This window comes from Dichotomopilus funicola (assembly GCF_033296635.1).
Source record: "Dichotomopilus funicola strain CBS 141.50 unplaced genomic scaffold C8A04scaffold_3, whole genome shotgun sequence".
NCBI classification, from domain to species: Eukaryota; Fungi; Ascomycota; class Sordariomycetes; order Sordariales; family Chaetomiaceae; genus Dichotomopilus; species Dichotomopilus funicola.
This window is the reverse complement of record NW_026944024.1, coordinates 92,165-105,116: the sequence shown is the minus strand read 5'-3', so window position 1 is coordinate 105,116 and position 12,952 is coordinate 92,165. Positions and strand designations below refer to the sequence as shown.

General features: G+C 57.4%; 3 protein-coding genes across 3 annotated transcripts; 1 reads left to right on the top strand and 2 right to left on the bottom strand.

Annotated features, from left to right (window-relative positions):
- Window positions 1-125: 125 nt before the first annotated feature.
- C8A04DRAFT_34032 (glycoside hydrolase) lies at window positions 126-2,561 on the bottom strand (the record flags this gene model as incomplete). Its single annotated transcript, XM_062782687.1, has 2 exons — window positions 126-2,418; window positions 2,476-2,561. The coding sequence occupies 2 exons, from the start codon at window positions 2,559-2,561 to the stop codon at window positions 126-128; spliced, it is 2,379 nt and encodes a 792-aa protein (XP_062640665.1).
- Window positions 2,562-5,049: 2,488 nt separating this feature from the next.
- Window positions 5,050-5,499, top strand: C8A04DRAFT_24536 (uncharacterized protein; the record flags this gene model as incomplete). The annotated part of the gene is made up of 2 exons (XM_062779201.1): window positions 5,050-5,218; window positions 5,342-5,499. The coding sequence occupies 2 exons, from the start codon at window positions 5,050-5,052 to the stop codon at window positions 5,497-5,499; spliced, it is 327 nt and encodes a 108-aa protein (XP_062640664.1).
- Window positions 5,500-6,034: 535 nt separating this feature from the next.
- On the bottom strand, window positions 6,035-12,613 carry C8A04DRAFT_24535 (uncharacterized protein; the record flags this gene model as incomplete). The annotated part of the gene is made up of 2 exons (XM_062779200.1): window positions 6,035-12,091; window positions 12,170-12,613. 2 exons carry the CDS (start codon window positions 12,611-12,613, stop codon window positions 6,035-6,037), a joined length of 6,501 nt encoding a protein of 2,166 aa, XP_062640663.1.
- Between the last annotated feature and the right edge of the window lie 339 nt (window positions 12,614-12,952).

Sequence of the window (12,952 nt, the reverse complement as noted above, 5' to 3'; positions counted from 1 at the left end):
CACAGTCATATAGGTAATATACTTAATACACAAAAGAAAGGCAGACGCTGCCATTACCCTCCCATCACCATCGCATCATCAAACCAAACAAACCCCCTTACAAAAAGAACCCCCCCAAAAAAGATTTACACCCCCTTTTCAAACACCGCAACAGAGTGCACAAACCCATCAACATTATCCTCCCACACAATCACATCCTTCCCATCCACCGTCGCCATCTTGTTAGTACCCACGGTATTCAGCCCATACACCCTTACCCTCTCACTCTTCTTGCCCTCCACACTAAAAATCCTCTCCTGACACCTCGCGCCTTCACCAATCTGGCTGCACTGCACATCATAGTTGTCAAAGAAGCTGTATAGACCCGCACCATACACTAGCACATCCTTGCTATCCACCACGCGCAGGCCCCATCCAGACTCGCCCTTGACAAACACGGGGTCGTAGTACGGCGCGCCGGAGCGCGGGGCGAAGGGCAGGTGGCTGGCGTCCGGGTTGGGTTGGTAGTATGCGGTCTCGGTCTGGATCTGGCCGAGGTAGAGATTGGCTGAGTTGACGATTTGGTACTCGTACAGCTGGTGGTGCTCGACGCTGGTGCCGACGAACCAGAAGGGGCCTTGGCTATTCTCGACGAGGAGGCCGCGGCCGGCGTAGACGGTGATTTGCTCGTTGTTGGCGCCGACTTCGATGTCGTGGTCGGCGACCCAGACCCAGACGTTTTCGAGGTAGAGGGCGGCCGCGTAGCGGGTGAGGTGCACGCTGAGGAAGGCGGCGACGCACTCGGTGGCGAGGTTGGATTCGGTGATGGTGGTGTTGGGGGTCTTGGCGCATTGGGGCAGTTGCAGGTCGGAGCCGGCGAAGCCGCCGATGCGGACGTGGACGTCCCAGAGGCCGGAGGGGTTCTCGGGGGACGAGGCGAGGTTGTATTCGATCAGGATGGCGCCGGCCTGGGCGCCGCGGGTGGACACGATGGTGTTGGACCACTCGATGCGGCCGGTGCTGCCGCCGCACTTGCCGACTTGCACGACGGGCTTGGGCTTGGAGGCGGAGGCGAAGAAGGGGCCTGACGACAAAATCACGGGGAAGGCCTCGCCGACGATGCGCGAGCCGGCCGGGATGTAGACGGTCTTGGTCACGACGTACATGCCGGCGTCGAGGAAGACGACCTTGTTGGCGGCCGCGGCCGAGGCGAACAGTTTGTTGAGGGCGTCGGTGTCGTCCGTCTCGCCGTCGCCCTTAGCGCCAGCAGCCCGGGCGCTGACGAAGTCCGAGGCTGGCAGGTTCTCGTATTGGGGCTTCGAGTGGGCGTAGTAGTGGCCGCTGCTCGAGACGAGAGACGCCGGGCGGGTGTTGGCCTGGATATCGCCCTCGAACTTCTTAGGGCCCGTCGAGGTTTCGGTGTACGCATGGCCGCGGCCCCACGCCTCAATCACAGACTCTCCCGACGAGCCCGGAACGACAGCCCCCTTGGGCCCCTTGATGGCCGTCTCGACGTTGCTGATGCGCAGGTTCTCAAACACGAAGCTGTTGCCCGCATCGGGGCCCGTCGAGTTGGCGCTGCCGTAGGAAATGCCCACGGGGGTGTTGATGATCTCGCTGTCGGTAATCGTAATCGACCCGACGTTCAGCGCGCCCTTGTCGTCGACCGCAGTAAAGTCAAAGCCAAGCTCGCAGTCCTGAATGCTCACGCCCGTGTACGTCCACCCCCACGACCACAGCTGCTGGATGGCCGTCTTGGCCCCCCGGATGGTGATGTTGCGCATCGTGAACTGCTGGTTACCAATCGACAGCGCCTGGGCACCGCCCTCAAACACCAGGTCGCCCATGTATCCGCCCGAGCCCTCCTCGACAAACAGACCCTGGTGCTGGCTGCCCTTGGCCGACGACGACTTGAACACGATGTTGGTCAGCGACGTCGCCTGCGAGCTCGGCCAGTGGATGCCCGATACGAGCGTCTCGGGGGACACGCCAGTGATGTCAATAACAAAGTTGGCCACCTGCCGCCAGAATACGTTGGTCGCGCCCCACGCCAGGCCATTGGCGCCGTATGGGTTGGTGTCCAGCAGGAAGCGGTCCTTGAAGCTGGACGCGGCCTTGAGCACCGGCAGACACGACGGGTTGCCGATCAGCTGGGTGTAGTAGAAGTCAATAATCGGCGCCGACAGCTTGTACGTGCCCGAGGGAAAGTACACCAACGCCGGTGTCTTGGTGCTGCCAGTGCAGCCTGGCCCGCAGCGCTCGCCGTCGCTGATGGCCCGGTTGATCGCCTCGGTGTCGTCGTGCTCGCCATCGCCCTTAGCCCCGTAGTCCTTGACATTGCGGAACACCTTGTACCCGTCGCCCCCGAACGGCGCCACGCCCTGGTGCTTGATCTTCTCGAGCCAAAAGTCGTCGCAGCTCGATGTGGTGACGCTCACACTGGCCGCGAGGTTGATCTCCCTCGCCGCGAGAGGATCGGCGTGTCGTGAAGCGAACTCATTCGTGCCAATGCTGGCGGCAATGCTCGGGACGGCCCAGGCCGAGAGGCCGAGGAGCGCCCGGAGCGACAAGTGGTGATGCATCGTTGGTGGTCGTGATGCCGGTGGTCCGAGGATGCCAGAGGAGGTTCAAACGAGTGACTGCGATCGCATCGCTAAAGACCGTCCTGGCTTTCTATCGACGGGGCGTGGGCGGTGTTGGCTGTGCCGATGTTGTCTTTCGCGAACGAAGGATGCGGGAGGGATCGACAAGGTTAAGAACGCCTCCCTCAGCCCGGGTCAATCCACCCTCGCCCCGTCACCGTTCGTTAGTTAACCGTGCGATGTGATCCGCGCCCCTCGCCCCCAGCTGTGATCCGGGCCCCCAACGTGCATGCAACCGGCTTCCCGATGCCCCTCCGTCAGCATTGTAATTTGCCTTCTTTGAGATCTCTCTTCGCTTCTGCCTCATCTCCATGAATCCTGCTCATCTCTCAGCCTAAGCTCCCACCACGAGTTCGCCGAGTACACCGCGTCTGGACAGACTCGGCCCCGAGGAAGCTCGCAACACGACCTCGGACCCAAGCTTCCAAGGTTTGCCCATTCAGGAACCCGGGGCACGGTTGTTGTGCCCCGGACTCGCCTTGCACCCCATTGGTTGAGATCTTGTTAGGCTTGCCAAGAAACGCAGGTCCTAACCCGATGTGCGCCACGGGCCAGGGTACTGGAAATTAGGGCTGCCAGGGCCACAACCGCACCTCTCGATTCTCACATGTCTTGGCCCCTGGAAAGCAAACTGCTGACTCTTTTGGGCTGTTTTTCGTCCAAAAGCATGTTGATGGCGGAAGGCAACGATCTTTCGGATGCTGGAGTGCCGATGTCATCACGTGAGTTATCCGAGGGTCCAGGACGTGTCGTCTCGTTTCTGGGTAACCCCTCAGCTGAACGTCAAGACATTGAGTTTTCGAGTTGTCATAGTGAGACACTTGCTTGTCACTCGGGTCTTGTGACGGTGCGGGGAAGCAGGGAGACAGAAGGTTGTTCTGGCGCGGTGTGAAGGTTCACGAGAGCTGCATGCTAGTCAGAGGAATTGAAAATTGTTGTGCGACGACAGAAGCACGATTGTCACTTGTGGGTGTTTGGCATGTTTGCAATCCCGATTGGGCAACTGCGAAGGAGCACGTTGAGGAGTCAGGACTCGGGAGGCACCTTGCTTTGCGCCGGGGATAACCATCCGGCGGGTGCCTGACAGCTGCACCTTTGGCTGGTGCAGGTGTCAGCTCCCGAGCACCAAAAACGCCAACACCACGCAACCCAAAAAGTCAATTGTCAACCTAACTTGGCCACTTCCTGCACTGCGTTGCTTGCAGGTGCTTGCTTGGTCCAGGCTTTTTTCTTCCCTTTTTGAGCTTGATGCGGTTTCTCCGAACAGCGCCATTGGCTTGGCGCATCCACGGTTGATGCCCCTGACGGTCGCGTCAATTGACTGGACGGAAAAGAAGGAAAAAAGAAACCACACAAACAATGCTAAGAGCCCAAACGAGCAGTCCAGCCGATAGATATCGTGGCCCAGGCCCATTAGTTTCTCCGAATTGAACGGTGTCCGCTTCCCCTGAACCAACCAAGCTTTCACCTCCGATCCTCCTGTCTCGTCCAACCCCAGATTCGCCTCGCGTCAGACGAGTTTCATCCCGCCAACCAACCGCAGCAAGAGTCTCTCAACTGCCTCGCCCCGTGCCGCAGTGGACGTTGTATTTGCTTAGCTGCCTTTGCGTCAACAACAGACGGCGATTGGCGCGGTTGATTTGGGACGCCAAGGGTATCTTAAGATGGTTGGACAACAATTCTCACGATCTCCTGTTTGAGGGAACAGTGCACCTCTTCCATCCAGGTGGTGTCCGAAGAATGGAATCGTTATCCCAAAACGCGTAACTTAGACAACCGGCGGTAATTATGTGCAGACGAAGAAAACACAAGCGAACAGACAGAACAAACAATCTCATTGAGAGCGCGAAGAAGTCCGTTGCTAATTATTGATTGCTGATGTAATGCAATTGACCAATCCAGTTCACCTCAACTAAGCGCGCAGGAGACGACACGCACACAGACTTGAGGATGATGCGAAACAGGGGCAGTCTGTCAACATCAAATACGGGAACAAAGCCACCCCCATTTAGTTTGGGCAGGCTAGAAACTCATGCAAACCGTCCATGGAACGTCTGAAGAAGACGTTCTAGAAGCTCAAAACCGTGTAAATTCCCTGCTCAGACCAATCATGGAGCCCCTGTAACCCCGTTTTGGACAAGACGCAGGACGTGTCGTCTCAACCTTTGTTCGAGAACGTTTGACATGGTCGGCGGCTACGACGACATCGCGAAGTCGGAGAGGTTTGTTGACTTATAAAAGATGTGATTTCGTCTGGCTTGATTTCGTGATGATCGTTCCCCATGTTGTCATTCCACAAGCGTTAATCAATACCTTCCTTGTCTATCACTTATTAATTCCCGGGCCGGACCCTTATTATCTTGTCAGTATCTCGATCACTCAGCCTTGTGAACATTCTTCTAAACAACCGCACAGATAATCCCCAACCATGAAGCTCACCACCGTTCTCCTCGGCTTCGTCGCCCTCGCTACGGCTCAGAACCAGAACCGACCGACGCCCAACGGCGCGTGCTGTGTAGCCAACACCAGCCTGAAGCAAGACGCATGCACAGCGACCAACGGCCAGGGCGGTCGTTGCGTGCCAGGCGGGAACAACTGTGCGTTCACTTTTATTTCTCAACTTCTTCCACCGACTCCCACCTGACCCTAATACCATACCCCTTCCCAACCAAGCCAACCTCTTCTCGCCAAGTAATTAACTAACCATAAACAAAACACAGGCGGCGGCGCCCTCAGCTGCATTGCGCAGAGCAGTCTCACATGCGACAACAACGTCATCGAACGCGGCAAGTCGCTGTGCCGGGCGAACGCGCCGAACGGGGGTCTCTTTGATGGGGCCAAGATCATCCAGAACCTGGCGCAGGCGTCGGTTAACTAAATCGTAGGGTTGATGATTGTGCGCTGTGTATAAATGCATGGGAGAGAAGAGAGGTGTAAATACATGTTGCTGTGTATGCGTAACTATATAGTTGTGAAAAGAGCTACAGGAGCAAAAGATGTATTGCTCCGGTGTAACATCGAGATCCTGATGTTGCGTACGTTTGGCACATTGTCTACGTGGGATAAATTTAGGTAATAGTTAAGTTACCTACAGTGCTAAGTTCAAGTAGGCCTTTCATGCTAATTACGGCCCATGACGGATCTTGCCGTTATTTGCCAAAAGGGCACGAGTTGGATTCGTACCAGGGCATGTAATTAATCCGTAAACCAAGCAATATGGTGAAGGCCCAGTAAATTTCGTCCGAAACTGCAGGTTGAAGGTATTCTACTAGATAATTAGGTCAACTGTTTGAGAGCGTGTCAAAAACAATAGTCGAGTGCTACTTAAGCCGACTCGACCAGAACAAACAAAATAGCAAGGAATACCGGAGTAATTAAAAATAAAAGAACAACAAAACTCAAAACGAAGAAACCTAAACCTCCACAACCCCATCCCCCCTCAACACCCTCACCGTCTCTGCCAACTCCCCCAGCAGACTCTCCACAACCTCCCCATCCTCCTCCCTCCCAACAACCCCCACATGCATAACCCGTTCCCTGACAAACGACACCACCTTCATCGGCACGCCCGCATCCCCATGCGGCGTCTCCAAATCAATCTTACACTCTGCCCCACCAAACACCATCGTCGACGCATCATCCCAATCCTGATGATGCACCATGGAATCAAACACCGCTGGCCCTTCTACGCCGCGGGTCTTCCACCCCACGTTCTCGCCTAACGCGCCTAGATTAACATAATCCCACGCCGAGGACGCCACAGCCTGGTTTTGTACCTCCCGCAATAACCCAGCCGTCTGGACAGTCGTATCAAACCGCACGCGAACAGGTGAAATACGGTAGCACGGTCCAGACACGGCATCCATATCCATCTCTCCCCCGTCACCACCTTGAGAATCAGAATCTACCGTCCGACCAGACGTCACCCGTCCAAAAGTGACATCCCTACTGTGTGTCCTGCGCGCGAGGACTACGGCCCAGGCTGTTGTTAACATCGTCGCTGTGGTAATCCCAGTATTATCCATACTGGTTCCCCCTTCCTGTCCTGGGACAGCCAGAGTGCGAAACACGGCCCTACTCGTAGGGTGTAAGTCGGTCCTTGTCAAATCTGGTAGGATGGTGGGGACAGACCCGGTGAGCAAGGCAGACCAGTAGCTTAGGGCGCGGGATTGGGCTGACACAGAAAGGGTGTGGGCGAGGTAGGTTGAGAAGGGGGTAGTAGGTAGATTGGGGAGGGTGTTGGGGTTGGTGTACAGAGCCGAGAGGTGCTGCAGGAGCAGAGGGAGGGAGACACCGTCGTATTGGGCGTGGGAGAGGGCCAGGGCGAGACACTCCGTTTTGTTGTTGTTGGCACCCGCAGAGGTGACGAGCAGAGTGTGAAAGAAGGGCTGGCCGAGGTGGAATCCCCCACCGATATGCTCTACGCACACACACCGGACCGACGACTCTAGATCATCCTGGGTAGCATCGTGTACCTGCAGCGGAACCTCCAGCTCGCGGACCACAACCTGCAGGAACGACGCCCCGTGTCGGATGAACACCGTCCGGAGGATATCGTGTGCTTGGACGAGCTTGTGTAGCGCAGACACCAGTCGCTGCCGGTCGAACCCGCCGGGTGGAGAGAACAACAGGGTGTACTGGACTGATGTTTGCGGAGGAGTGATGGTGGCGCGGATGTCGAGGTCTTGTGTCTCTGTGACGGGGTAGATATCTTGGATCGACCAGCGGGCGTCAAGTTGGGGGGTGATTTCGGAGATGAGCTGCGCCGAGTCGGACGGGAGCAGGGAAAAGGGGTTGTATTTCCCCACGGCTTTTGTCTTCTCTCCCTCTGCCTTCTCCGTGTTTGGCTTTGACTCGGCCTTTTCTGTCTTCGGCTTACCCAGCTTGAGAACCCCTGCTGCATCTCCCAGACGCATATGCCGAAACACATCCGCCACTGTCAGGCGATGGCCCTGCCCGCGAAGCCGCGAGACTAGCTTCATAGCCAGGACTGAGTCACCCCCGAGCCGGAAGAAGTTGTCGTCGGTGTCGATTTGCGAAGGGGGGATGTCGAGCACGGAGGCCCAGGCGGCTTTGAGGATAGACTCGGCGGTTGTTTCTGCGGATTGCGTCGCGGGGGGTGTCCAGGCGTGTAGGGCGGTGCGGAAGTAGCGGAGGATTTGATGGGGGATCTTGGCGGCTAAGTCCTGGGGGTTTGAAGGAAGGGAGTCGAGGACGAGGTAGGCTGGGGACTGTGAGAGTGAGTTCTGAGCGAACTTGTCGAACCGTTTGAGGTTGGATACGAGGGTCGCGGGGATGGCCGTAGAAACAGCCGTGCTGAAGCTGTAGGTTGTCAGAGTGTGCTTCCCCTTCAGAACTTCCACGTCGGCGTCTGTGTCTGGCCGCTGGATCAACACCAGGCTTTGTCCTTCTACAGAAACGACAGAAAACACAACCGACGGTAGATACTGGGCCAAATGCCGCTCCAGGTCACTCGCCACAGACCCATCCTTGCGTCCAACCAGAACAATACTCCCGTCCTCCCGCTGCTTGACCAAATCCCCCGTCGGCTGCGCTTTACCCTGTCGTCCAAAGGCCTCCAGCCACAGGGGATTCTCAACCACGCCTTCACCAGTCAACAGCGGGCCTTCCAGCCATAGTTCGCCGACACACCCAACCGACACGAGCTTATTTGCATTCCCCCGTTCCACGACCCACGGCACAACCACCCGTAGATCGAGGGTTTTTCCGACTTCACCACCAACCCTAACCCTCCCATTCTTGTCCACCTCCATCGGTCCTTGACCATTCCATTCCTTTAACAACCGCCAGTCCTCCTGTCCCAGCCCGTCGATCTCACCCACCATTTTGTCAGTCTCAGCTCCAGCCACCAAACTGAGAAAGACTTTCTCCAACCGGCCGAGCACCCGTCCCATTTCCCCCGTCGAAACAACCCGCTCATCAAAACTAGCACACACCCTTACCCTACCAGACTCGATACCACAAGCGAGCATGAGAGGGTAAGGGTTAAAGTGCAGGGCTTCAAGCAGGGGGTCTGCCACTTCAAATCCGAGAGCTGTGACCACGTTGGTTTGAGATGCCGACTCCTCCCCAGAGACTTGGATGACCAACCCCGTGGGCGCCTCACACGCGACCAACGCATCCCGCGATACCCTCCGGATATGTTGCATGCCGAGGTGTTGGTGGGGGGCGTGTGCTGCGGTGGACGCTTGGATGGTACCTAGGTATTCTTTGATCTTGTCCCCTTTTCCCCTCTCCTCCTCTTCTTCCTCTGCCAAAGTTTGCGAGTGATCTGACCCCGGGACTCGCACTCTGACAGGCACAGTCGCAATCAAAGGCCCGACCACCTCCTCCACCCCAGGTAACGCAATATCCCGCCCCGTCAACGTCTCCCCAAACACGACATCGCCATTTCCACTGCTCTGCGCAGCGACAAGGGCCCAGGCGCCGCGGAGGACGGTGGCGAGTGTGAAGGGGATTTTTATCTTCTTTCCCTCAGGGGTAGTGGGCAGAGAGATACAGTGCTGGAGAAACCCAGTCGGGACAGGGTGGAAGTCACGGGAGGGAAGAGCAGGGAATTGCGGGCCGGTGGCGCCGGATAGGGTGGTGCGCCAGAAGGCGGTGGTTGTTTGTGGGGGGATGTTGTGGGTGAGGTGGTGGACGAAGTCGGCCATTGTTGTTTTGGTTAAGGGGGAAAAGGGGGGTTGCTGGGGTGATGGGGGTGATTGGTTTGTTTGGTTCAGGGGTTGGTGAGTGTTGGTATCGTGCTCAGGGGCCTCAGGGGCTTCAGGGGCAGGGGCTAACAAAGAGTAAACACCCCCCAGTACCAACGGCTCACTCCACCCGTCATACACGGCATGATGCAGTGTCCACACCATGTACCTCTGTCCCCGATCCACCACAATCGCGTACCTTGCCAACTCCATCCCGAAATCCATGTTCTGCTGCTTATCCTGCGCCAAATACCCTTCCAGGTCTGTCTCTTCCACCCACGCAATCCCCTGTCCTTCATCTCGGAGAACCACCTGCTCCAACCCGCTCTGCTCAGCGCGATGCACCAACCGAGACCGTAAAATCGGCGTGGCGGCTACGACAGACTCCCATGCGACTTTCCAGGCCTGTGTAGAAAAGCGTGCCGGAATAGTCGCAATCCGCTGGGCGAGATAGGGCGTGGGGGATTTGAGGGAAAAGGTGAAGAGGGATTCTTGGGTGGGGGTGCATGGGTACATGTCTTCGATGTAGGCTGGAGTGGTGCCGCAGATGTGGGCTGCTTCTAATACTGCCTGCTCGGCTGGTGCTGGGAGGAGCGAGAAAGGGGTTCGTGGGGCTGTTTCTGTGGAGGATTGGGTGAAGGGGACGGTGACGGCGGCCATGGCTGAGAGAGTCGGGTGGGCAAAGGTGTGAATGACGGGGAGGTTGAGTGCCAGGGTGCGGCAGTGGGCGGAGAGTTTCATTGCTGCGAGGGAGTCGCCGCCGAGCGCGAAGAAGTTGTCGTTTTTCTTGATACTCTCAGCACTCAGGCGAAGGACGGTAGCCCAAGCCTGACGGAGTTGGAGTTCCCCGTCGGTGAGGACATCGCTGACATCACTGCTCTCGTGAGCTGAGTCGGCAGCAGCTCGTAAAGCCCCCGGCCCAAACGCGCGCAGCTTCTTCCGGTCCGTCTTCCCCGATATCAGCGTCGGGATGTGGTTGACCGGGAGGTACGCCGTGGGGACCATGTACCGAGGCAGCACCTCGGCGACGTTGCGGTCGGCTTGCTCTAGGGTCTTTTGGGTGGCTGAATCAAGCACTATACTCTCGAGCTCGACCTCCTTCCCGTGGGCGCTGTTGGACTCGGGCGAGATGAACGCTACCAACGTCGACACTGACCCCTGGGCCAGCACCTCAGCAATGACGGTCATGCCAGGCAGTTTCGCTCGTAGCTGGCTCTCAATCTCCCCGAGTTCGACCCTCTGGCCCCGCAGTTTGACCTGAGTGTCTTTGCGTCCCACAAACACAATCCCCCCGGATCCGTCGGGATCATACCGCCCGAGATCCCCCGTCTTGTACAACCTCCCTCGTCTCCCGGGGAAGCTCACTTCCTCTCTATTCTCAGTGGTAGAAGTAACCCCCCCCCTAAGCCAAATCGGATCCCTTATAAAAGCCCTCTCCGTCTTCTCCCCATCCCCCAAATACCCCTCCCCCACAATCGGCCCCTCCACCAACAACTCCCCGACCGCCCCCCACGGCATCAACACCTCATGATCCTCCGGATCCACCACCCACATCACCGCGCCATTCCCCTGCCCAATCGACAGATACTCCCTCCCCTCCGGCGGCGCCGCATCCCCGTTAATCGTACACCCAATCGTGCACTCACACGGCCCATACCCAATCACTATCCTCTTTGCCCAGCCGCCCCATTTCCGAGCGTCGCCCGCTGCTACCGCTTCCCCGCCGAGTCCTAGGCCGTGATCTAAGGAGCGGATTACATCTTCTTCCAGCACGCGTGCCACGGAGGGTGTGATACCGGCGTAGTTAACCCTCAACCGACGCATCGCCCCGTTGAGGTTATCCAACCGATCAGCATCAGACGGGATGCACAGCGTTCCGGAATGGGAGAGGGTAAGCAGCATGCTGTCGAGCGCGACATCAAAGGCGTAGGAGGCGAAGTCGAGGACGCGGGAGGTCGGGGAGTAGCCGACGGCTGCGGCGCGCGGGAGGGCGGAGGAGGTGTAGGTTTTGTGGGAGATTAGGACGCCCTTTGGGGTGCCGGTGCTGCCGGAGGTGAAGATTGTGTAGAGTATTGTTGAGGGGTCGACGGGTGGTAAAGGGGGGGTTGTGGTTGGGGGGTAGAGAGGGGATAGAGAGGTAAGGGTAGGTTGGTCGATTACCACGATCTGGCCGGAAGGGAGGATCTCCCCAGCGAGATGCTGCTGGTTGGCTGATGAGACGATGACTTTCGCCCCGACTTGCCCCGCCATACCCTTCAGTCTGCCGGTCGGCAAACTCGGATCCATCATCACGACTGTTGCTCCAGCTTTCATCACGGCCAATAACCCGACCACCGTCCAGCGGGACTTCTCAAAACACACGCCGACTGAATCATGATTCTGCACGCCGACTGCGGTACGCAAATGGTGCGCGAGAACAGTCGAGAAAGTATCCACCTCGGCGTAGGTCAACGTCCCGTCAAACGAGTCGATGGCTGTTTTGGACGGGTGTTCGGTCGCTCGCTGGGAGATCAAGTCGTGGATTGGGAAGGCGTGTGTTGGCGGGACGGTGCGGTTGAGGGTCCAGATGTGGGCGAGGTCCGCGGGGGTGGGGGATAAGAGGGATTTTAGGGGGGTGTTTGGGAGGGTTTGGGCCTGCGTCAGGAGGTGGGTGAAGTTGGTTGTGAAGAGGGAGAGGGTGAATGGGAGTGCTGTGGGAGTGTGGTAGACGATGGTGGTTGATAATGGGGAGAGCGTGACGCGGAGGTGGATTGTGGGCTGTGATGTTAGTCGTGTTAGTCTTTTTTCTTTCTTGAATGAAAAAGAAAAACAGACAAAAGAGAGAGAAGGACTCACGTCCAAGGCGGTCCCACCTGGGGCTAGCAACCCCGTGCTCAACACCAGCGCACCATCTCTCCCGGACGCAACCCCCGAGACGGCTGCCACATCCTGCTCGATATTCCCATTTAGGTCCACCACCGTGCTCGACAGCAAGTGTTTCTCCCCCTTTGTGTCATCGGCGTACGCCCACTCAAACTCGGCCTGGCCATCTTCACGCGTGCGCAGCAACAGCAGCAGCCAGGCTACCAACACCTGGGCATAGGTAGGGGCAGAGGAAGGGAGGTCGACATGTACGAATGAGTCGGATTTGTCTGTGTCGGTTGTTGTTGGGTCTGTCTCTGTTTTCTCTGTTTTGGCAGATCTGGGCTCTGATCTGGGCTCTGGTTGAGATTTCGCAGGAGAAACATTCGCACGGCTAGCCCGCGGGAGCAGCCGTTTGAATGCTTTGCGGAGGCCCATTGTAAGTGATAATTAAAGAAAGCGTAATTCACGATGACGACAGTGAAGTGTTCATGTCAAGTCAAATTTCAGAAATAAAAGAAATAAATACATTAATCACAGGCCGGCCGCACTGCAGCACGCAGGTCCATCACCCTGCATCCGTTCCGTTTCCCCTACCTTGACAGCAAACGGTCCCCTCCAACCCAAACCGAGGTCGGCCGTCGGCTCCGTGATATGTCCTCCACAGGGTGGTATCCGCTGGGACCCTGCCATCTGATAACTTTTTCTTGTCTGATCCGAATACGACCGAGTTTCGACCAGCAAAAGGTACACAGTGTGCTGCAGGATAGCCCCACT